This window comes from Gobio gobio (assembly GCF_949357685.1).
Source record: "Gobio gobio genome assembly, chromosome: 19".
In the NCBI taxonomy this organism is placed as follows: domain Eukaryota; kingdom Metazoa; phylum Chordata; class Actinopteri; order Cypriniformes; family Gobionidae; genus Gobio; species Gobio gobio.
The window spans coordinates 12,528,696-12,555,041 of NC_137112.1; the positions used below are offsets into that span (position 1 = coordinate 12,528,696).

At 38.9% G+C, this 26,346-nt stretch overlaps 1 protein-coding gene across 1 annotated transcript in view; it reads left to right on the forward strand.

The window, feature by feature from the left end:
* LOC307143245 (uncharacterized protein) overlaps positions 1-24,115 on the forward strand; it is a 78,799-nt gene extending 54,684 nt beyond the window's left edge. The window contains exons 11-16 of the mRNA XM_079844622.1: positions 10,938-11,042; positions 11,345-11,570; positions 15,959-16,113; positions 19,724-21,157; positions 22,047-22,264; positions 22,915-24,115. Of these exons, the coding sequence (XP_079700748.1) occupies positions 10,938-11,042; positions 11,345-11,570; positions 15,959-16,113; positions 19,724-21,157; positions 22,047-22,264; positions 22,915-22,984 (2,208 nt within the window). The 3' untranslated portion in view covers positions 22,985-24,115. The remainder of the gene's footprint in view (positions 1-10,937; positions 11,043-11,344; positions 11,571-15,958; positions 16,114-19,723; positions 21,158-22,046; positions 22,265-22,914) is intronic.
* The last annotated feature ends 2,231 nt before the right edge of the window (positions 24,116-26,346 follow it).

Genomic DNA, 26,346 nt, shown 5'->3' on the forward strand with positions numbered 1-26,346 from the left:
AAATGTAAAATGTGTATATAATAAAAATAGAAGTAGTAATAATAAAACAATAAGAATAAAACATTAAAAGAGAACAAAAATATTTATTGAAAAGTAGTAATAAAACAATAATAATAAAGTGATAATAAAGGAATGATAAAAAAAATTAGAAAACAATGAAAAAAATAAATAAATAATGATAAAATAAAAATAATAGAACAGGCGAATTGAAGTCACTCATCACATTCATTAAAGCTGGGTAACAGCAACCTGTCCAGTCTTTCTGTGGCATGAAATGGTTTCTGTCACCACAAACCCAAATTACCGCATGCGAAGTGTCACTTGGTTTGCTAAACGTACAGGTAAAACCTGTTGTGAGACCGCCTATCACCGCTGTGCAGTTCCCTGTGGTCGAATTCTTGATGTCAATTCTGACTCTGCAGTCAGATCACCCTGCTTTCACATTCAGCTTCAGTCTCGTGAGCACACGCACACATCTCCTTGAACATGCATCACTCTCAATGGTGTAATCAACATGTCTGTGTGGTTATACCGCTGCGTTCTCTTGCGAGCAGACGTTGGATGTTTTGTTGGAACCTTCCCTTGCTCGATGTCCGCTGCAGCTCTAAGCACCACCTACTGGATTCTGTAGGCTTGAAATAGGGTTTAACTTGAAAACTGGTTGGCTCAGCACCACGTTGTGCCAGTGTCTCTACTCCTGAGATGATAACGGCAAATGATGTTTATATCTCTGCCCGCACAGACGTTTGCCTCCTGCTTCTCTTTCCTCTTGGCTCCTCCTCCCCGATCACTGGTGGGACCTTTCTGCAATGGCTCGCATGCACCCACGTCGCTCTCTCCGCTACCTTGACGGCAGTGTCGTCAGAAGCCTGACAAAAGGCCCTAGCCACCTTTCCGCCTTCCAGCTCTTCGTACTCAGGTCCTGTTTTACCACGTGATCTCCTGGCTTGATGTTATGCAAGGGAGTCTCAGCCGGTTTCCCCTGTAGCAGCTTTCGCCTGCACACATACACCAGACAACAGAGAAGACATTTCTTTGCAATAATTCACAATTCTATTGATGCAAGCTATTGTTTACCCCCTTCCATTCCCATGAATGGTGGTCTTCCAAAAATGTCTCAAATGGGCTCAGATTTACTCAAGGCCTTTTCTCGTTTTCATGTATTTCAATATGCATCAAAATGCGAAATTTTCAGCAAATATTGTAACCCCCTTATAAACTTCATTCATTTGAGTACCATTACCATTACCATTAAATATTGTAACCCCCTTATAAACTTCATTCATTTGAGTACCATTACCATTACAATTCCCCCTTTGGCTGCAGGCTCGCCCATGCAGCCATTTATCATAATCATTGAAAATATTGTTGGGGTAAACAAGGCTTGCCATCACTTCTTGTCTAGACGCCATTTTGCACATTCACACATCATTCATAAGTTTCCAGCCACGTCTCCACAGGTGCTTCTCCGCTGCTGTGGCAAATGCCTGCATACTCTGAAAGGAAATCAAACCATTTTTGTTAGTTTCAGATAATAAAATACATTCTGGTTCCTTTGACTGCTGTGCTGCCGCGGCCTTCGCAGCCGCATCTGCTCTCACGGTTTCCTTTTGAAATAAACTCTTTGTTGTTAGTTACGCTGCGCATTTAAGTCTTAACTTGAAAGTTTCTTATAAATAGGGTTGGGAACCGAGAACCGGTTCTTATTCAGAACCGAAACTGATTTTTGAAAAATACCGGAACCGCGCGAAATTCCTAAGTTTCGGTTCCGAAAACGGTTCTGGTGCAATGTGTGTGCGAAGCGCTGGAAGCGTATCCTTTCATAGCGAGTGACAGCCAGTGTTGCCAAGTCCGTGGTTTTACCGCTTTCCCGTTTTCCACTGTTGCCGCGGGCTGTGTTTCATGTCCGCGGGTTGAAGCGATTGTGCAATTGTGCGGGTTTTGTTGTGAAAACCTGGCAACTCTGGCTCACCTCATCATGAATATTAATTACGTTGCCTGCCGCTTCCAGGAGTGCAGCAGTTCAGCCTGAAAGCCCTCGCGCTACACATTTACGGTTTTGCGTCAGATATTTTCTTGTTGACCACCAGCATGGCGAAGAGAAAGTCACAAGTATGGATTCATTTCCAAAGAATGAATGATAATGAAGCAAAATGTGAAAAGTTAATAACATGCAAAGGAGGCTGCACTAGCAATTTGACAAAACATTTGCTACAGCACAGAGTGCCTCAGGGCTTATACCAGATTTATAGTGAAATGCCTATATATATATATATATATATATATATATATATATATATATATATATATATATATATATATATATATATATATATATATATATATATATATATATATATATATATATATATATTGAGTCACCATGGTTTAGGTAAGCGTTTAGGCACAATTACCTTTGTAATGCTGAATTGCAATTTATTATTTACAAGTTCACTGAATAACTGAATTACTATTAAATTAATATACAACTAATTAATAAATATAACTAATAAATATAATTTATAACTTGGTTTTATTCAGAGACAGAGAGATAAAATGTAATAAGACAATTTCAGAGGTGTTCATTTGAAAAACAATGTGTTGCAAGAATGGCTTAATTAATACTGTAATATATGTACAGTACAGGACTTTTTTGATATTGCCAACCTGTAAATTAATTTTAGAGCAAGTAATAAACACAAAATGGATTGTTTGAGTTGCGTATTGTGCCTTTTTCCTTTACCACTATTTGTGTAATAATTTTAATGGAACCGGAATCGGAACCGGAATCGTTAGGCGGAACCGAAACCGGAACCGGAACCGGAAAATTTCTCACGATTCCCAACCCTACTTATAAACATACTGAAAATATCTAATAAAATGAAAGACAAATCCATATTTCATCTCTGTAAGCCGGGCTAAGTCAGTAATCACTGTCACTGCTCTCCCATCATGTTAGGGGTGTGTGATACCTCCAAAATCCAAACATGCCAACTTTCTGCTATCAACCGTTTGACGACACACACATCCCTAGGTCAGACCTACAGTCACTCCTCAGAGACTAAACGCTTTAGAAAACATATTTGAAAAACAAACAATCAGTGGTTCTTTTGATTAATCAAAATCATAACAGACCTTTTTGGCATTCACTCAAACTCAAACTAAACAATACAAATAAGTAAGATAGATAATAATCCATCTTAGCGCTTTAAATCTCTACATAAAACATCCTTCAGTTTACATTTTGTGCTTTGCCCAGTTTCTCACTGTGCATCACATTCTTATCAACCTTCCTTCAGTCAGTCGTTTCAATATTCTTCACAAACTACCCTACTTACTATTTCCAACAGACCCATTTTCACTCATCATGGCCCACATCATATTTAACCATTAACGAATATAAATCTAAATTTGTTAATGTTAAATATACTTCATCAAAATGACAAAATTATCAATTCGTATTACGTTCAATCAGCTCGTTCGCTCATCTTTATCTCGTGACATCATACTTAATCATACTCAATACCCAATTCTTTATCAAAATCTTTTCAGCTCCTGTTATCAGTATACAAAATTAATTAATTGATCAATTAGGATTTATTTTAAAGTACCCTTTTCTCCATGCCCTGTCCATTAAAACTCCTCTTACATCATGTCATTTGGCAGTGATTCTTATCATCAAACTTGCCACATCAATTTCTTTAACGCTGGTTAAAACCAATATGTATTTTAAAAAGCATTCATATTTCAATATCCATTTTAGCCTAATTTGACTTTGGTTGTTCATAATCCCTGTCAGAAATTTTTTTTTTTTATTTATTTTTTGTTTCCTGTATGAATCAAAATATGTCTAGAAGTTATCTAGATATCCTTTTAGAAGTTATCTTTTTGGTTCGCCCTCCGGCCTTTCATAAATATGAGGGAGTCTCTAGATCATTTGTATAGTGACTTCAGTTAAATTGTCACTTTGTCTCTTAATTAATCCAAAGATAAATTAAAATAGTCTTCATCCATGACAAATTTGGTCATAATTACTAGTGACAGACAGAGCTGGATGTCCAATCCACTTAAAGCTCGTCCCATGTTCTGATCATCTTTTCATCAGATTCACTCGGAATAATCAACTTCCTCTAAAGTTTTTTTTGTTTAACTTAACCCATCTGTAATGATAAAGACACTAATTCCAGAGGTTATTGACACACTACACTCAATCATGACACATAAATATGAACTGCTCATTCTCAAAATGTGCTTTTACATGGTCTCTTAACCAGTTTCAAATATGTCTGTTCATTAGTTATTTATTTTTAGAAAAGTCAGCTGGGTTGTTTTGTTCTGATATCATTGTTTTTGTGTAGTCTCAGCTTTAACTGAGCGATAACAGATAGAGTACAGTCCCTGCTTCCAGCCTCTCTCTCTCTCACCCAGATAATCTTTTCAACAGTCTTCTAAGACTTTAACTATAATGTTAAATTCATTAACCCTTAAATCATTAACCCTTCACAAAGTTTAGAAATTTCGTAGTGTAACTTATTGTTTCAAGTTATCTTTAGTTTAGATTTCTTTGTTATTCAGACCTTCTCTTTAAACTTCAAAAGCCGTCCTCATCTTAAAGCCATCACCATGTCTCCAAATTATCCTCTGCCATCCTAATGACCTGCAGGATTAAGACTATGATAGAGACATATTAGTTCAATATCATACAGTTTTACTGATCCAAATAAATTTTGTTCTGTTCCACAAAGTTATCAATCACAATCACAGCATGGTCTCAGCTGGCTCTTGAATGCCAATCTCATTCATAGCTCTTTTTTTTTCTTCAGGATGTTTCCTGGCTCTCAATTTATGCGGTATTTGGTGAGCGGTATAGAGGGGCCATTATTAGGGCAGGGGCTGCTGTGTCCAGTCTTGACCTTGGCCCCTACGAAACACAGCTTCTCCTCCCAACACCAGTGATGCTGCTGGCCTCACAGACATCTGCCTCACCTCTCATACACACCTCACATAAAACCCCCTCCTCCTCCTTTTTTTTTTTTTTTTTTTTTGGGTCCCAAATAACTTATCGTGATTTCCCTGGCTTGGGTTGCTACCTGTCAGGCCGTAGGAAGTCTTACCCGTCTTTGGGAAACCACCTCGTGCTCATTTGGTCATCGCTTGAGATCTTTGACCCTCAACAGGATCAGATATTTTCTGGAGCCTTTTGGAAAGTGCATTCAAGAGTCACCAGAGCCATCTAGTCTGCTTTCAAATTAGTAAAAATATGGAGAGAGGTTAATTATAACACAACTTAATCACTAAAATCCATCATACTTCTTCAAAGACGCAACCTAACAGTGCGTGGATTACACTCAGTGAATTTAGCCAAAACAACTCTCCATTCCATTTAATGTTCTGCTACATCTGTGACTAAGGCCACTGCCTTACTTTCTGTACATGGTGAAGGCTAAGAGTAGACAGAAGTTACTGGTCGTATCATACATTAATCAAAATTTCAGTACATTAAAAGTCTGTATTTTTAAAACATGTCTTATTGCCCTCTTGATGGCACCTTTTTTATATCTTAACAAATAACTGTCTATTATGTTCACATAATACCCTGTGCTTTTACTCATCAATATCTACTATCATCTGTGGCACAGGCTCAGATATCAGCTTTGAGCTGGTCTGGGATGAGAGAGAGACTCTGAGGCCTTCAGGGCTGGTACACTGCATTTTCATAAATGTTTCACTCTTCACACTAGCTCAGTGTGAGATCTGGCTTTGTTTTCAAATAAACATCAGACATTTTCCTTTTAACTCTATCCTTAGACAGAAATCCCATTTTCAAATGATCATAACTTTATATTTGTCTTTCGCCCCCATAATGAATTTAGAAACTAAATTTCCACTCAGATTGAGTCTCTGTTACTCAAGTTAGGCCACATGGTGGCCGGATTGAGATAACAAATTGTTTATTAGCTCAGCACAAGCTCATCTTTTGAAAACAAAACATCAGCTTCTAGGGTTTTCAACATTTTAACACCTATAGTTATTTCAACAACCCAATATTCAGTCAAATCATCATTTTCAGAGTTTTGCAAACGTGAGAAGAGCAAGAACATATTTATTATATCTTTTTCATTTAAAACTCGGTTAATCAGGATTTATATATTTTTGCAACATGTTTTATCATCTTTATCTTTAATTTTAACCTCATATTAAAATTATCTCAAGTCCTTCAAAAGTAATCACTAAAGACTTTATTAAGCCTATTATTTTCTCATTTTCTTAGAGTGTAAATCTCTGTTTTATTCTTTTTACTGAGTTTCGTTTACAGAATTTAGTCTAGTGGCCTGATTTGCCACACTTTCTACTCTTCTTTTCACCAACATCATTTTTAGTTACTCAATTTTATATCTCAGTCACTTCTGGGATTTTCCCTTCTAGTATGATACCTCACCTATTTTATAAATTAATGAATAAGCACAAACATCTAGAAATTTGAATTTTCTTGTTCTCTCTTTTGTTTGTAGCCAGTCAAGTTGCTGATCAACTTTCTAATTACAATAAAAACATTTCTGCCCATTTCCTTCATCAGTCCAGCAAATTTCTATGAAGTCAGGGCTTCAGAGCGGAGCTGCTTACAGCATTTGCTCTCTTTCTTCTCAAAATCTTTATCCCATCTAATCAAATTACTGATCATATCACTCAAATTGTTAGCTAAAATTTAGTCAAAGTTCATACTCACCGGCGATCTTTAAACAGCTGTGGCTTCTGCGTGATGAGACAACATTTTAATTTCTCCGTTTGATTTCTCCACAGTCAATGCCTCTCACACCCAGCATTTCAGTGTCTGCTCACATTTCTCACAACAACCCATCGATTGATCCTTTTCCTTCAACTGACTCTTTCACAGTCCCAGTCTGGCCACTCAGCGGTGACACTCAAATCATGACATTTAATGAACTTCGTATACATTGCATGCATTTCTGGCCATATAATTTCTCATTTGATAAAATACCGGTGTCTCGTATTCAGCTAGCTTGCTTTGGGATTTCCCCATATTGGCAGTCTGATTCTGTGGCTTTTCACGCGCGCGCTATTAATCTGTTGGACGTCTCCGTACAGATCTGATCTCTTCACCCAAGATCAGCCGGGCGGACGCTCGCAATAGCGCCCAATTCGGGACTGCACACAGCTCAGTCCCCGGACTGCACACAACTCAGTCCCCCTATTCGCCCACGTGATTTCAGTTCTTTTTTCTACCTCGTAAAAAACATCAATTCACGCTGCATTTGCCACAGAGTCAGACTCGCCTAATGGTTTATCCCTATCAATTAAATTTTCAATTTAACCAAATTCTATAAAATAAAAAACATTTCCCCCTGAATTTAAAAAAGAAAAATTTGTCTCTTACCAGAAGCGCCCCGTTGCCATCGGATTTTCTCTGATTCCAGTGTCTGGACCCCCTGGACACCCCCAGAGCAGTCAGTCCTTCTCCCTCAATCCTTCGGGGTAAGGCTGTGACTCTAAGTCCAGGATGATCGGTCACTGTCTGCTCTCGGGGTCCAGAAGGCACATCCAAGGAATCCCACTTCTGACACCAATTATTATGGCAAAAATTAATTCATTGACATCACTAATAAGAGACAAACCATTTTCCAATTCTCTTTATAAAGATTTATTTTTCTTGCAAGAAAGAGCCACGGTCAGTGTAGCCATTCGAGGCTACCTTGAGTGTGAACTGCTAAAACAAAGGAAAGCACAAACTTTTATACCCTCAATGTTTTAAAGGGGTGGTAAACCACGATTTCACTATTCTAACTTTAGCTAACGTGTAATGTTGCTGCTTGAGCATAAACAACATCTGCAAAGTTACAACGTTCAAAGTTTAAAGCAAAGGGAGATATTTGCTTTTAAAGAAATCAGTTTCTAAGGACTACAGCAAACGGCCGCTAGGGACTACTACACATTCACCCAGGTTTTGCTGACATCACCAGGCCCAATATTTACATAAACCCCTCCTCCGGGGAATATGAAATAAGGGGGGCGAGGCAATTTTGTATCGCCGCGGGGAAGCGTTAGTAGGCTGTGTTTTTGCCGCAATGTCGAAGAAACGCTGTTATTTTCATCCGGATTGCAGGTCTGGGGTACTTGCACTGTTCAGCCTTCATAGGGACGGGGGTGCGTTGCAGAGCCTTTAACATACAGCATGTTATATGCACGTGTGTTTGAGTCAGCGGGGAATCAGGCGCGCGCAGGGCTCCCTGCATCCACCGTCTTCGCGATTTCAATGCCAGATTTGCACAACGTCAGCTGCGTGAAAAAAACACTGCCGGTGCGTGGATGCACGACGCACGCGCTGCACATTTCACGGAGGACAACACAATCTTCCACAAACTTCGCGAGTTCAATACAGGATATGCACAATGGCTTGTCCTGAAAGCTGGATTTACAAACAGAAGCTGTTCACGGGCCACAACCTGTAAGTCTGATTTATTTTTCATCGATGTGTTTTCCTGTAATAGGTTGTAGCAAGGAAGTAAACAGATGACAACACTGTTCTGCAAACCAGTCTGTTAAATGCTCATTCATACTTAACGTTATCCGACGAACACCTATCGTTATAAACACTAACGTTAAAATCTCAACAGCGAACCTGGCATTAGTGTAAATGATTCTTTGATTAGAGCTTTTATATATTGTTTATCTACAGGCTTGCTAAACATGGTTCTGTGTGTGATTTGGCTAACTTACTAGTTAAAGCCAGTGCTTAGTGTTTGTTTTGGGTTAGTTCTTGTGACAGATATTTGGCTATAATCGTTCTAAAAATACAAAAGTAACAGTGCCATTCAGTAGCGATCATTATAGATCCGCAGTCTTTACTCTCGAGGACTGAACAGGTTCTGCTCGATCATCTTCACTCAAATGTTCTGGGTCTGATTCGAGCTCATATGGTTTTATTGACGCCGTTGTTTCTAATACTGAACAGCCTCCGGTAAAGGTAAGGGGCGTGACGTTTCCGACGTGCACTGCGGTTAGCGAATCACAACACACTGGGCCAGCTAACCAATCAGAGCCCACTGCGTATTTTTGAGGGACTGGCTTCATACAACCCGGAAAGCATCAGACCGTTTTACAAGGAGGGACAGAGCAGTGTAGAATAAAGGTCAAATATATGAAAAATAAGGCAATTTTTTTTAAAACCAAGCATGAACACATGTTACAGTGCACCCCACAAACACAATACAACCTTCAAAAGAATGTGTTTTACCACCCCTTTAACAAACCCCCTCAGTAATTTTCCATACATCTGGCGAAACCCACTGAAGGTTTCGCCTTGAGCAATTAAAAGCAAGAAACACAATGGTCCTTCATCTGTAACAACAGACAGAGTATCACCTACTCCTAATCAGCATAACTATTCAAACGCATAGATGCTAGCCAGGAACTCCAATTCCAAGAGCCATAAAAGATAAAAGGGGCAATGTCTGGGCTCCCACAGGTGGGGCCTCATTGATTTGACTCATTTAAAACACAATAGAGAAAACAGGTCTGGAAGATTAAATCTTCTGTGATTAAATTGTTCCCCAACAAAGGGTTTAAAACTAACAAAATATTTTAAATTAAAATAACATTTGCCCCTTGGAAATGAATTAATTAACTTTATTTAAAAAAAAATATCTGAGAAGTATTTTATACAATTTTGTTTTTATGGATATTTTGATATATTTATTCTAAAACATAAAAAAGATATTGGATGATTGTCAACAATGTACTGTGTAAGGCACAAATGGCATTTATAGTCCGTATCTAATTCCATCAGTCATTTCTGATGCGCAGTGTTGCCAATTTAGCGACTTTGTCACTATATTTAACGCCTTTTCAAAAAAGGGACTAGCGACAAATCTAGCGACTTTTTGAACAAACGTCAGCTACTTTAAAAATGTTGCCAGTACTGTCCTGCGAGCTCTTCTCTTGTGCTTATCACTTATATTACTTATTATCACAGAGCTTTAGTTTATCCAGTTTATGACATCTCTCAAGTCAGATTATTTTACACATATAAAAATTTTGTCATTCACTATATTATACTCGTTCTATTGTATGACAAAAAGAAATAGGAAATGAGAACATATTTATTGTACAGTCGGCTGTATTATATTATTTTAAAATACAGTATGTGAACACGGATTAGGAGAGAAAACACATTAGGCAGGCAGAACGCAAGTACGACGTGGTGACATCACATATTACTCCTGGTATTAAGATGGATTTTGGTCGATCGGATCACAAGTGACTGTCTACTCTCTGCCTACTGACCTAATGCGTAAACAAACACTCTAGCCAGTTGGGATTTAAACTTTGTCAGCTGAAGACCCAAGTTTGATTTGAAGATGAAAAACGTATCAATCATAATGTTCTCTCACCATTCCTGATTCCAGACACACACTCACAGCATTCGGCTGGTCTTGTGGCTGTCAGAGCAGAGATGAAAGCTGCTGCTCTCTGTTTTTTTCCGTTGTCTCTGGTTGTGTTCATATGTAAATTGCACAAGCTTATTTCGTCCATTAGATCCAAAGATCTGAATTAAAAAAACATATACAGTATTTACCCTCCCCTCGAAAAAATCAGGACAGAAGTGGTTTAGGGTGGACAAAAGAGATGGATTAAAACACCAGGTGTAAACGGGAATGTGTCTCCCTCGTCTACTTGTGATCCGATCGACCAAAACGCATACCAGGTGTAAACAGTTGTAAACTAATCTAAAAAGCTAATAAATAAAAACTCTGAGAAGAATAAATTACAACTAAAACTTTTTGTTGATGCCAAAAAAAAACCTCCTTTCTATACATATTGATTTGATATATTTTACTTACTATTTTATTTTAAAATATAACATTAAATATAAAATTATTTTTATATGATGTTTCATGTAGATTTTCTTTGAATTTTAGGGCTCACATACAGCAGGAGCTGAAGGTCAAGACTCTAGACCAACTCTGGATGTCAGGAAGAACACAATGGATCAAACACACAAATCAGACTCACTGCCAAAAGAGGTACTGACTGAAGAGTAGCGTTTATAGTCAATAATTATTAAACTATCATGGATGGCAGTGTCATATTTAAATTTACTTTATTTTTTTATTATTACAGCCAGCTGTCCAATTAAAAGCTACAAAACAAAATGCTCTTATATATGATAGAAACGATATAAAATAAGAAAACATTAAGTACTAATTATATGGTGTAGTTTATGGTCTGCATTTACTATTCTTTAACATAAAATAGTTTATAAACACTACTTGAGTTTCCACATAGAAATATGAATCTGCATTCATAGCTATTTTACCTATAACAGGACAGTTGTAAAGCTGGGGATAAACCCCAACCTTCAGCACCGCTGGATATTGCTAAATTTTTTATCAAAGTGGACTGGACAGGACCATTTCCAGATAAATGGAAAACAACATTACAGAAAGCCCTTCAGAGCTGGTTGCTCAAACAAGAAGGAAAACCATCTGTTCAGAGTCTTGAACTCCTGGATAATCCATGCTATGCAGAGGTGCAGATAACACCATCAACAGGTGATATGTTTTATGATCATTCACTTTAATACCTTTTCAGTTTAAATCTCATGCATGCTAGCATCTGAAATACTAGCAGTTACAGAATACATCCATCAAAATAAAGAGTAATATATTAAGAAAAATGCTACTTTTTAAAGTTACGATTGACAAGAACTGTTAAGGTGCCTTTCAAACCAAAAGCGATGACTATAGCTATATAACTACGTATAACAAGTATATTAGCATCCACACCAAAGAATGATAACGATATGTTTATTCTAAGAATGCGCTTCAGTTACATTCTGTGAACATAACTGCTTTAAAATCAGATAGACTTTGATTTGTTGTCAGTGTTTTTTAACATTCATTAGCTGGAAAAAAAAATTGCTCTGAAAGTGATTCCTTCCTTCCTCTGTGTGGTTATCATTATAGTGTAGACTCTTCTATTCTCTTCTCTTAGAGTTAAAGCGATTTTTAAAACTTCATGGCTATAGTTGACATCATTGTTATTTTCCTTGGTGTGAGAGGCAGATCTCATGAGTATTCGTGTGTATTTTTACGTAAAGCGTAGTACATTTACTTACGTTTCCATAGACACTGAATGACTTAAACATACAATATTGACGTATTGACAGCACTAAAATGTACATGATTTACAAAGTGCATGGATGTTTCCTTCTCCCCTGTGACACAGAAGGGAGTATGCATCCTGAATTACATCGATGACTGGCTTGTATTGGCCCAGTTGGAGGTCAAGTTGAATACGCACAGCCATTTGGAATGTCTGGGACTCAGGATCAACCTAGCCAAGAGCTCACTGTCTTCCAGCCAGCAAATCTCCTTCCTGGGAGCAGTTCTCGATTTGGCCCAAATGTGGGCCTAGTTCACGCCAGAACGCTCTCAGAGTCAGGGTTTCCCTTCCCCTCAGCTTTTCAGAGGATTCTGGGCCTAATGGTGGCCGTATCCTCAGTAGTTCTGCTGGGCCTGCTGCACATGCAGCCACTGCTCACGACAGATGCATCCAACGTGGCTCCGACATCCGGCTCCTGGTCGAGCACGGAGAAACAACGACATATCAACTGCCTAGAAATGCTGCCGGTTTTTCTGGCTCTCAAAACCTTCCTGTCAGACCTGAAGGGGCACCACCTCTTAGTCCGGTCCGACAACATGGCAGTGGTATTGTACATAAACCACCAAGGTGGACTCAACCTGAGGCCTCTATACAGACACTAGGGATGGGCGATATGGACTTAAAAATGTATCCCGATATTTTTTAGTATTTATTGCGATAACGATATCAATGACGATAAATGTAGTATCATTCCCCATGTTTTTGGATACAAGTGAGAGCTGCATGCATTCTGCATGCAGACTCAGAAAAACAAACAATGATCTTAAGTAAAATGTACCTGTCATCAAATAGGCTCCTATAATACATAATATATATACATTTATTTTTTTGATGTAAAATTCCACACCAGCCTTTTCAGAAATGGAAAAGTTGAAGATATAGTTGTCTTCTGTAAAAGTGCAGGTAATGTTGAAATAGTGCAACTGTGCTGAAAAACATCACACAATACAAACAATAATAATTCAAATCAATGACAACTTTTAAATATAAACCGATTCTGTATTTATTCATACACTCATGGTGCAAACAGTGGTAAAAATAGCTGAAACAGCAAAAGTAATTATCCCAAATATGTCTTCAGATTACAAAAAAGTTACAAATAAGGATTTAATGATAGAACTTCAGTAATTTGAGTTGATAAAATAATACCACGAATTCTTCAACTAATAAAAATAAACTGCACTAAGGATTAATGAGCTTCTGGGTTCATGAATATTAATCACGTTGTCAGCGCTCATTCGAACTGATTTGCTGAAATCAAAACAGGCACAGTAATAGGTGCACGCCAGCCAATGAGATTCCCGTTTGTGCATTCGTTTCTTCCTGTTCACGAAAGGCTGAATAATTCCAAATAAACACCATTATTTTACAGGAAAATACAACAAAGGATATTGTTTACATGTAGCACGTCAATTCTTCTGTTGTGTAAGACTCTCTCGCTCTCTCTTTGAGTGTGTGTGAAACACTGAGCGCTCTCAGTCGCGCGCCTCACACTAGTGTTTATTGTGCGTCAAATACACTGCGCATTCATTGAGATTAACTGAAATAGTGTGCTTTACCGATCGATTGAGACAGAGCGAATCTCTTAAGCGCTCAGTCCAAGTGCTCAGCGAGTGAAAATACATCTGTATGTACAGGTTCAGATTGCCCTCATGTAGCCCCTCGTTTAGATATAAACTCTTCCGCAGCTCTGCACGTGAGATGCGGATTCAATGCTGCGGGGGGCACCACAAGAAAAGTTCAGCTATACAAAGTGACGAACGCAGCCACAGCGGCCATCATAAAGTAATAACGCTTAGGGCATCAACACGGCCAGCGGCGGCACTGTGCGGATGGGTCGCGCCATCAACTAGGCTTTATCGTTATTATCAAGGGAAAACAAATTCTTATCGTGGGGAGAATTTTTACCGGTATATCGCAAACGATAAGATATCGCCCATCCCTAACAGACACATCCTCTTATGGGCACAGCACAACCTACACTTGCTGAGGGCAGCGCATGTGCCTGGCAGATTGAACCAAGGGGCAGACATGCTGTCCCAGGGGAATGTGTCCCCAGGGGAATGGATGCTCCATCCCCAGATGGTTCACATGACCAGGAGCATCTTCGAGAGGGCAGAGGTCGACCTTTTCACCTCAGAAGATAATTCTCACTGCCCAATATTCTTCTCAAAAGACAGGGAGCCACGAATGGCCCAGCCTTCCCCTATAATCTTTCCCCCCGGTCTCACGAATCAGGGAGGACAGACGTGCAGTCCTTCTGGTGGCCCCTCTCTGGCAGAACCAGTCATGGCTACCCGAGATGATGCAGCTGCTGACAGCAGCTCCCTGGCCACCCCGCCCGAGGAAGGACCTCCTTTCCCAGGCGAAAGGGACAATTTGGCACCCCCAACCCGAGTTCTGGGCCCTCCATGTCTGGCCCCTCGACAGGAGCCTACGAGCCTCCCCATGAGAGTATTAGGCTAGAGCCCCGTCCACTAGAAACCTATATGCCCTTAAGTGGTCTGTCTTCTCTGACTGGTGTGCAGTCCCCTTATTATTCCAACATGGGACCTGTCTACAGTCCTTAGGGCCCTCCGATGCCTACCCTTCGAGCCACTCTAGTCTGCCGAGCTTCTAGCTAGCCCTAGCATCAGTCAAGCAAGTGGGTGACTTGCAAACACTCTCTGTGAGTGCGTCTTGCCTTGAGTTCGGGCCAAATGACTGTATGTCTGTATGACATTATGTACCTAAGGTGCTTTCCTCTCTGTTCAGAGCACATGTCATTACTCTGCACTTTCAGGTCTGCACTTACTCTGTCTGGTTCATATCAGGATATATATAAGTGTATATATCAAGCGCACTTCCAGGTCAGGCAGTCAGAGCAGCTTTTGTTGTGCTTCAGAGGTCGCACCAGTGGGCATTCGGTCACAAAGCAGAGATTATCCCACTGGATAGTGGATGCAATTGCGCTAGAATATGGTTCTGTGGGCCTTCAATGCCCCATCGGAGTGAGAGCCCACCCCACCAGAGGCATGGCCTCCTCCTGGGCAGGGTCCAGTGGAGTATACATTGGCAACATCTGTCCGGCCACCTTCGCCAGATTTTACAACTTGGACGCCCCTGCTCTGCAAGCATGAGTCCTGTTTGTTTAGCTGGACTTTAACCTCTATGCAAGCATGTTATCCCTCAATGTTATCCCTCAGGGCTCCGACCTCGTGGTCCGGGCCCCTTAGTCTTGGGTGAATCCCCTCACCCTATCTTTTGCCTTCAGGGCCCTTATCCTCAAGTGCCTTTGGTCAGGGCCATAGAACGATTGTTGTTCTGTGCTTATAGCACGGTGCTAATGGATTGCGTTTCCATAGCGTCAAATAACAATGCAATATGAGTGAACCATATCGATAGGGAACGTACTAAGTTACTAACGTAACCTTGGTTCCCTGAGATAACTGGAACGAGTATTGCATAGCTGGCCGGGCTACTGCACTGCCTGACTCAGTGCTCACCGCTTTTCAATCGAAAGATTGAAGATATATAGTAGCATAGATTTGTGCAGTTTCACTGCTTGATTCAATCAGGCTTCAGTTTTCGGAGATAAAGGAGTTTTCCCATAGCGGCAAATAATGATGCATCTCAGGGAACCGAGGTTACATTAGGGACTGAGTATGTTTTGTTTCTTGTTAGTTTATATGTCATAGTTTAAGTAGTCCATGCAGTAGTCCATTATTTTTTGCCAAATTTGTATTATTACTTTTTTAAGACTGTGCATTAAATGTTCTCTTATTTTTCTCTGTAGCTTTGGAAGATTTAAAAAAGCTCAAGTCTATACCTTTGACCTTAAAAAATGATAAAAAGGAAGTGACTGCATTGATTTGTCAGGATGAAACACATTCTCTGACTGTACCACAAAACTCATCCATGCCGGACAAGAAAAGAATTTCACCAACAAAGGTACTTACTTAATCTATAATTATGGCAAAGGGCACAATCAACTCTTTGCATTGTTCTGTATATGTTCTGGAGGACTCTTATTTTGAAGTTATTTTCATTTTGTTGTTACTGTCTTCTAGTTTCCTGTGCTTATTTCCTGTTTCAGGCTGTGTCTGAAATCATATTCAAAATAAGTAATTACTTTGCGACCGCTAAAAAAGAATGTTCTATGTAGTATGCGTGTGATCCGGACACACTACATGTGTTATGCCGTCATGTCATGCACGATGTCAGTTACATCGTTTCACTGTCATTCACAAATCCTTTCCTGTGGCCTCATGGGATAGTAAAGGGGACTCTGTCAAAGCGAAACGGCAACCAGAATGAATCGCCCAGCCCACAGCCAGGGCTTGCAAAACACAATGATTTATCTCTCATCCACCCGCAATTGATTGGAAATATATTTTTTATTAACGTTACTTGGCCCACCCGATCATATAACCGCGAACCGTACACACCCACGCACGCGCCCTTCAAATATCGAGTCAAGAGAGTGAACAACGCACATCAAGACAGTAATGAACCAAGAACACCATACATAAAGGATTCTCCAGCCTGTGACAGCGTGCTAAGGTATGTTCTGTTAGACACGTAAACATAATCCATAGATATCAAACGATCTGTAACAATGCAATACTATCACATATAAAAAAACATTTTTTACTCACATTAGTGTGTTGCTTCATTCGTTCATGTAATCTCATCCTGTCTGCAAATCCAGTCTCTTGTTTACAAACGACTGTGCAATGTGCATATGTGCGACATATGTGCAATGTCTTCCCCACGCGAGCTGGATATTCATTAAAAATAAAGTTCATCCATGCATTCATAATATTGGAATCCGAATGCTTAAAAATCAGAATCCGAAAAGCTTATGTGGTATGTTTACTGCTTAGAAATTCGATGCTGTTTAGCTCTATGCTGCTCTTTGCTGTCATGTTAGTGGCACGAGTCGGTGGGCGGGGCTACAGAATCAGGCGTTGTTCTTCTTCTGTTGAGGCGGTGCTTCACTACACTCTCACGTCATAGCCGGGCACATTCTGAAATTGATCGTTTGCTGGGCCTGGTGTCAATAAAAGCTTTTCTTTGACTAACAAGGAAGTTTTCAGCTCTGAAACGTACAGGATAGTCTTATATTACCATGACCTTTTATATATCAAAAGCTCAAGGGAAAGTTGATTTCTCAATTCATCAGCCCTGACAATCCGAACTATCCGACTACCCTACCCTATCCAAACAATAGTGAAACACTATTTAAATAGCCAGGTAACATAGATCAGCTGTTTAAGACATTAAATTCGTAAGCACATAACACAAGAACACTTATCTTTAAATACAAACAAAACTTTATTGATAACTCTAACACGTAAAACTAATATCAAACACATGCACTCACACATTCACACACGTTGCAGAAAGAAAGAAAGTGAGGAAAGAAGGAGTTTTAAGAGAGAGAAATTATGAAATCCCAAGTTGCTAGCAATATATGCATTTATGACACATACCCTGAATGAACCATCGATCATTCATTTAACCCTCCTATCGTTTCTTAGGCGGGGTTATTAACTTTGATATCAGTTGCACCAGCTCAGTTAGAATCTGGAGGTTACTTGCATTTGTGTCTCGTGTCGTCTGAATGGGAATTCCCTTTTCGGTCCTGGCTGGAGAGGGGTTTTCCCGGTTCGTTGATTCACTGAAGGTCTTATAGTGTCTTTTGATCAAGGTTTTGGGAAGCCAATCACGTGGCGTGTTGGCGGCTGGATGGGAAGTCTCGTGGGTGCAGTTGTTTGAAGTTGAAGCGCGCTCACTGTAGATTCGTCGAGAACTTTGCAGCGAAACTTAACTTAGAACACGAGACTCAACGGAAAGAAAATAAATTTAAGTAAAAGAAAGGACGACATCCGACGAGATCACTGCAGAGGCTATAAAAGTTCAAAGTCAATTTCATTGACATGTTGCACACATATTCATAGCTGGTCACACCAAAAGGCATTCCCCATAGTGCTTAAAATCAAGCGCAGCATCTCGTTTCTGTTTTTTCAGGGAACAGGATTACAGTCAAGTAACCCAAGACGATTTCATGAACAAGAAATTACTAAAACTTTAAAATTGGTTAAAAAAATAAAACATATGTATCATGTAATATACACACACACACACACACTCTTTTGATTTAGCTCTTGATTAGTTTAACTGTTAAAGTAATAAATTTGAAGTAGACATTAGGCTACCTATTAAGCCTTTTGGTAGCCTACAGTAAGTAAAAATTTGTTTTTGGTGCCATAAAATAATCCTCAAACAGCTGTAAATATCAAACAAAAATAGATTTAATTTTAAAGGTTTATTTTTATTTTTATCACTGTTTGTAAACTACATTGGCACAATGCAAACATTTTCGGAGAGAATGCAAGGGCATTGAAATGTTTTTTTGTTTTTTGTTTTTTTCATCTTCATGTCATTTTAGGGGCTCCGTAGAGCACTAGTAATCCAGATTTGGTAATCTGAAAAAATGTGTATCTGGATCAAGGTGATCCTATCCAATTTTGCTTTGAACAACTGGCACAAAAACAAGATGGATTATCTGATCCTGGAAAGCAAAACATGGGATTTCCAAATTTCCATGGGATTTCCAAATCCAGATCATTCTGATCCAGATTACATTTTTTTGAACAACTAGCCCCAGATCAGGATTGGGCACCCCTGGTCTATATTTATAATGATAATAGAGCAGTTGCAGAATCCGTGGGCCAGGAGAAAATGCTAGTTATGGTACTCAACAAATATCAAATTAAACGAGAATTGTTGTGGATAATAAAACCAAAAGCACAAACATCCTGTCTGGATGGGATTAGATCAGAGGACCTCAGAGTTAAGCCGTGGTAACGCTAGACTTTGAGCATGTGAAATATCTATGGACATTGATATGATGTCACATTCTGAGGTGTGTTTTAAGCATCATTTCCACATATAACAAATAATAAATCCCAAAGAGTAAAAATATAGAACTTAATTGCAAAATTTGTGCATTCTTTTAATCCAGGACAGAGGTCACATTTACTGAATTTATATTGGCACACCGTCTTGACGTGATACAAATTAACAGGTCAGAGTTCACCAAACGTGCTGAAATACGAAACTTCTTCACATGACCTTGCATTTCCAGTCTCCCGCATTCGCACGCGTATAAATGGAAGTCAATGGAACAAAACAGGTTGCGTAACCTATTAGTTTTCAGATTCACATTTTTTTTTTTTTCACATATTGGAATACACTGTTTGTTTTTGACAAACTTAAAAGAGCTGATTCGTTAGCCATTTGTTCTTGAAGTGGACTACACTGGGTGTGTCCACGAGGATAATTTATACTGCTTACATTTACATATATATATATATATATATTATACATTGGGATACCAAATTCTGGGGTTGCAATGCTTTTTCTGTGACCCTGGTAGATCCTCCACTGAAGAGAACTCATTTATGACATGTAACAATAATTTGGCATTTTAATTGAGTTATTTTTTAAATGTCACTGTGGGTAGATTAAATAAAATCCTATTACATGTTTTTAGGTGGACAGCGCTGTAGCATCAGAAGACAAAAACAATGTTGAGAACGTGTCTGCAACTAACAGTGGACTCCCTGTCCCCCTCTATCAGTACTGGTACATGCATCACACTCACAGAAAGGAGTTGGAGCAAATTGAGAAACAGCATGGAGTCTCTATTTGTGCAGAAGTGTCAGTCTTCATCAATCCTACCAAGAGCTCAAGGTTTGATTCTGTGTCTAAAGCCACTGAGGACTTTAACAAACTTGTTCAGGGATGTGTGGGTAGTTTTAGTGATGCTAACATTAATCATAATCACATGGATTCAGATATTGTGAAGGAGGCCCTTCATGCCATTCAGTCAGAGGATGCAAAGCTGATGTTCACAAAGTCTGCCAGAAACTGCCTGTTCTTTGGACCGAAGCAATTTACAGACATGATTAAAGGACAGACAAAAGAAACAAGAATGGGAAGCCAATTCAATGACAAATCAAGTCAAATGAATAAAGACAACAACTTCTTTCCACAAAGCAGGTCTTCATTGGACATGGACACAAAGGACCTTCCAACTCAACTTGAGATGGACACGGTTCATTGGGATCTGATGAAGCTTTCCTATAAGGAGCAATTATCACAGCTTGAAACAAAGTATGGAGTGTCATTTAATGACGACAAACAGCAGAACAATGTAACCATTAAAGTTCAGACTCGAGACAAAGGAGTTCAACATGTTAATCTTGAAAGTCATGCCACCAGAGCTTTAACACAACTCTACCAGAAACTTGCCTCAGCCGCTGTCACCTGTGAACTCAAAAACCCTACAGAATCAACTCTTGTGGCATCAACACTAGTGAAACTTCAGCAGCAGCATCATTGTGTTGTTGCAGCAGATGTTTTGAGTCGCTGGAGGCTCGTTGGACTGCCAGAAGATCTCGGCCCTGCCATTGCTGACATTGAGAAGTCACTTAAGAAGAGTGTGTTTGATGACAAGAAGAAGAAATCGATTGGTTACTCAGGGGACATTCCTCACGCAAGAGGAATCAAATGGAATCAGAATGATTATGGATCAGGAGCAGTGGGAGGATCCGTACAGGATGAGAGAGTGAATCTTAGAAGGAGAAGTGAAGCAGACACTGGATTCAATGAAGAGTCAAAAGACAGTTCTAGACATGAGAGTAAAGACGCTCAAGCTGAAGAGGAGACGTGTGCTATCTGTATGGACAGCTTCACAGACGAGAAAAAACTGAAATGTGGACATGGATTCTGTCGGGATTGTATAAGCGAGTCAGAGAAGAGTCTGGGATCCATCTGTCCTGTGTGTAAGGAAGTGTATGGGATATTGGAGGGAAACCAACCACGTGGAACAATAACTGTAACAAAGAGCAGATCGAGTCTCCCTGGATATCCAGATTGTGGCACTATTGAAATCTACTACAACATACCCGATGGTGTTCAAACGGTAAGACTGTTTAACATGTGTAACATGTAAAACTGAATGATTTGTCAAAAATCAAAGCACTTTGCAGAAGGTCTGCAGACTGTTATGCCAATAAGCCATTCCTTTAGGAAAACCTGGGGCATGATGTATAAATGTTGCGTACGTATAAAAAAACTGCATTGGCTATTTTAAATGCACGTACCGTAATTTATCAAATAAAATAAAAAAACAGCATATTTTGATATAGTAGTAGTATATAGTATTTATTTTCAAACAATACTGACTGATTTTAACAATGTAATCTGATTGCGCAAACTGCATTTATAGTTCGTATCTCATATTTTCCTGATGTTTTGTAGCTTACTGTTAAATGTGCTATTATGTGGATGGGAATATGCATATAGAAAATTAAATGAAGATAAAGTTAAATGAAGAAGTTATGTATAGTAAAGCTGGGGTTGTAAGCTCAATATATGGAGCATATTTGGGGAGGAGACAGGGTGGTGATGCACATATGCACAATCTTTTAGGATGAAATCTGCTGGGCTTTACAACACCAGCTGTTCTGTTCCTGGAGGGCCACTGTCCTGCAGAGTTTAACTCCAATGCTTATTAAACACACCTGAACCAGATAATCAAGGTCTTCAGGGTTACAATAAACATCCAGACAAGTGTGTTGGAGCTAAAATATGGAGGACAGTGGCCCCAGCAGATATAAGCACATGAACTGCAGAAAAAAATAACGAAAACACAAACACAATAAAAAGTGTAAATAGCTTCTACACTTCTTACAATTAGCTAAACCAGAACCCTTTCTGATATTTATGACCTTCTTGTAGATCCTTTTCTATTTTTATGTAGTTTTGTTTAACGTTATGGTGCAGCAATACATCTTTTTAAAAATGTTTAGGAGAAGCATCCAAACCCGGGACAACGTTATTATGGGACACATCGTCGAGCGTACTTGCCTGACAACCTTGAAGGAAATGAAGTGCTCACACTGCTGCAGAGAGCTTTTCAACAGAAACTGACCTTTACTGTCGGGAGATCTACAACTACGGGTGCAGAGAATGCTGTCACCTGGAATGATATTCATCATAAGACCAACACATCCGGTGGGCCTCAAAGGTATGAGTTCATTTAAAGTATGCTTTCAATTCACCCTTCGCCAGGAGTTTAATTGACAGGCGATCTGATCAATCATAATCCACCATTCACCGAATCCGCCATTTTTGTCCCACAAAGCAGTCAAGAGAGCTTGTAGATTAACGGTGTGTACTGATGTCTTTCTGCGGTTGAAACAACATTCCTTCTGAAGTTCATTCATGTTTATTTGATACTATAAATTAACTCGATGGAAGAGATGAGGGGTTCACAAGCAGCTTTAACTGAGGCGCTACAGCGACCTGTCACCAAACATTAAAGAGCCACAAAACGGTATTGATTGTTTAGATTTATTTAAAAAATGACAATATTTTAGAGTTGAGTCTTTGTTTCATATTAAAAGTAACCTGCTCTGTCCTGTCAGTGCGTTTTCAGTATCCTCTTTGCTCTGCGATATGTTTTTCACTGCGTGAGAACGTGTGTGTGGTGTGAGAGCGCGGCTTGTCGGAAATAACAACAGTATCTAAAGGGGTTGGGTCTTTGCGAATGGTCATTTGTCCATAATGTCCTGCAAAACCACTTATCAAACATTACATACTACATATTTATTTGGCTTACATGTAGAACAGCAGTGTATTGAACTTGTATTTCTATTTTTTTTTTTCTGTCCACAGTTATGGTTATCCAGACCCTGGCTACCTAAAGAGAGTGAAAGATGAGTTAAAGGCCAAAGGCATTGAATGAGGATTTAATTTGTATGCTCCCAGAAGCACATCTAAGCCTAATATTTACCAATAAACGCTTTATTGATTATTAGATTTTAATATACATATTTTTGATATTATAGTTACTTTCAAAAGTATTCAGACCCTTGAGCAGTTTAGTAAAAAAAACAATCTATACATTGAACTTATATTTTTTGTCAAACTCAATATGCAAATATTTTACTCTCAAAAATAAGTGAAATACATCTTAAAAAGTGACTCTGGATTTAATTAAAAATAAAATATTCAGTCTGCAAAACATGCAGTCCCTCTGCTCTGGAGCTCCACGTTTACACAGGTGAAATAGAGTACAACATCAAAGACTTTTTTCTTTTGTGGCTCTTGATGACTTACATTTGATTTTGAACAAAATACACAGCAATACTGCAGGAGAGCCTTACTCTGCTAGAAATCTGAAGGTTGGGAGAACATTTCCTTTCAGCAGGAATCTGAAGCCAAAAGTCAAATTGGAATGGCTAAACCAAAAGGTGAATATCACACCCAATTATTCACTACCCAGTAGCCCAGTCAATGTCCTGATCAGAGTCCTATTGACAATCTGTGGTGCTATTTTAAAATTGTAGTCTACAACCAACCGGAACATACAGCTCTGGAAAAAATTAAGAGAACCCTTAAGTGGTCCAGAGCTGTACATGAGCAAATCTGCTGTGAAGAATGGGAAAATATTACAGTCAGTGTGCAATACTGATAGATATTTAACCCACAACAACAAAAGGGGGCTAGATCGACTATTAATGTGAAGGGTTTTAATACTTATGCAAGTCAAATATTTCACTTTTACTCATATTCAGTTCATCACCTCATATTGGCTTTGCTTAGAGCAGATAAATATGCGATAAAAAAAACGGAGACATTTTTTTCAGAGGGTCTAAATACTTTTGCCAGGCACTTTATATGTTTTAATTTAGGTGATGGGCTTTCATGATGTTTAATTGTAATAAAATGTTTTAGCCTAGTTTTCTTGTGATTTTCACGCTGAAGTTATATTGCTGCAAATATGAAGAGTCAAGTGAGCAAATAATGTACAAGTGAAGGCACCTGTGTTTTTGTCATGACCCTCAAATAATAATAAAACATATTTAGTACTTATTTTAATGTGATTTTTTTAAATATATATATTAAATTCATATATGGATGTAATGGTCAAATTCATAAAGAACAAATTAGTGGTGGAAGGTAGTAACTTTGGACCCAGTTATTATATTAGGTGGCCTTAACTACTATGTACTAACATTTAAATTAATAATTTGATACAATGCCCTTATTGTGTACATGCATGTTTTTACACTGTAATTAAATTTTAAAAATTACCTGCATGTAATTACATCTGTAATTCATTTCTGTAGTTACATTTATAATTACACTGTTGACACTTCCCTTACACCTAGCCCTACCCTTAAACTTACCCATACCACCACACCTGCCCCTAACTTTACCCTTAAACTTACCCATACCACCACACCTGTCCCTAACTTTACCCATAAACTGACCCATACCACCACACCTGTCCCTAACTTTACCCATAAACTGACCCATACCACCACACCTGTCCCTAACTTTAACCATAAACTGACCCATACCACCACACCTGTCCCTAACTTTAACCATAAACTTACCCATACCACCACACCTGTCCCTAACTTTACCCTTAAACTTACCCATACCACCACACCTGTCCCTAACTTTACCCTTAAACTTACCCATACCACCACACCTGCCCTAACTTTACCCTTAAACTTACCCATACCACCACACCTGTCCCTAACTTTACCCTTAAACTTACCCACACCACCACACCTGTCCCTAACTTTACCCTTAAACTTACCCACACCACCACACCTGTCCCTAACTTTACCCTTAAACTTACCCACACCACCACACCTGTCCCTAACTTTACCCGCATCCCACCTCAATATCAGCAAAAGTATTTTGCAATACAGTATGAACACATTTGACTTATTTTTTGATGTAAGTACATAGTAGTTAAGGCCACCTAATATAAAGGGGGACCGTAACTTTTGTACACTGTCTCTGAAATTTTATTTTGCTTTTCCTTTTAAAATGTTTGCTTTTTCCCCTGTAAATATCTCAATGTGTTTAGCTCTTGATTTCAGAAAGAAAAAGACAATTGCATCTCAAATCAAATTCTGACATGATGAAATGACAACTTTTATAATACAAAATGATTTAGAGTTCTAACTTTGGGAAAAAAAATTGTAAGACATTGTAAACATATTGTCACAAATAAAACAAAGCATAATCTTTTAATAATTTACAAGTTTTTGCTATAGTTTGTTTCTCTTCTTGGACTGAACATAAATGAACACCACTTTTTTTTTTTTAAATAGTCTAATTTTCCAACTCCCCTCGAGTTAAACAGTTGAGTTTTACCGTTTTTGAATCCATTCAGCCGATCTCTGGGTCTGGCGGTAGCACTTTTAGCATAGCTTAGCATAGATCATTGAATCTGATTAGACCGTTAGCATCTCGCTCAAAAATTACCAAAGAGTTTCTATATTTTTCCTATTTAAAACTTGACTCTTCTGTAGTTAGATTGTGTATAAGACCAACAGAAAATGAAAAGTTGTGATTTTCTAGGCTAATATGGTTTGGAACAATACTCTCATTACTGCGTAATAATCACAGAATTTTGCTGCTGTACCATGGGATGCTAATGGTCTAATCTGATTCAAAGATCTTTGCTAAGCTATGCTTAAAGTGCTACTGCCAGACCCAGAGATCGGCTAAATGGATTCGAAAATGGTCAAAATCAACTGTTTAACTCTGAAAATGAGCCTATTTTCAAAAATAGTGGCGTGTTCCTTTAAGAAAGTGTAATGATACAGAAGCAGGAACTATTGAATGTTGTTTTTAACAGGATTAGAACCCCGGTCTCCTGGACTCAGAGCTGATGTTCTTCCTGAGTGAGCTAACTCAAGGTTGAGGATTTTGAGACCCAAGTGCAGAGGAATAACAAAAATATCAAGGAGACGAGCGGTATAAACTCAAAGTAGCTTTTACTTTGTAGAATGATAAAGAAACAAAGTACAAACAAAAAAACTAGCATCAAAGCTTTCAATGGTCACAAAAAGGAAAACAAAACAAGCACAATGGCTCACAAAAGACTCACGGAATGCACTGGGATACACAGGTAGGTAGGCTCAAGACTGAACAAAAAGCAATGACTGAAGGCAAACTTAAATAGGGCCCAACACAGGTGAGTATCATCAACACTGATTGTTAGGTACAACTGAGAGTCCTTGCCAATGGTTTCCCCCTGGCAACTGGGAGGAGGATTGCAGGCAAAAGACCTCCTGCGCC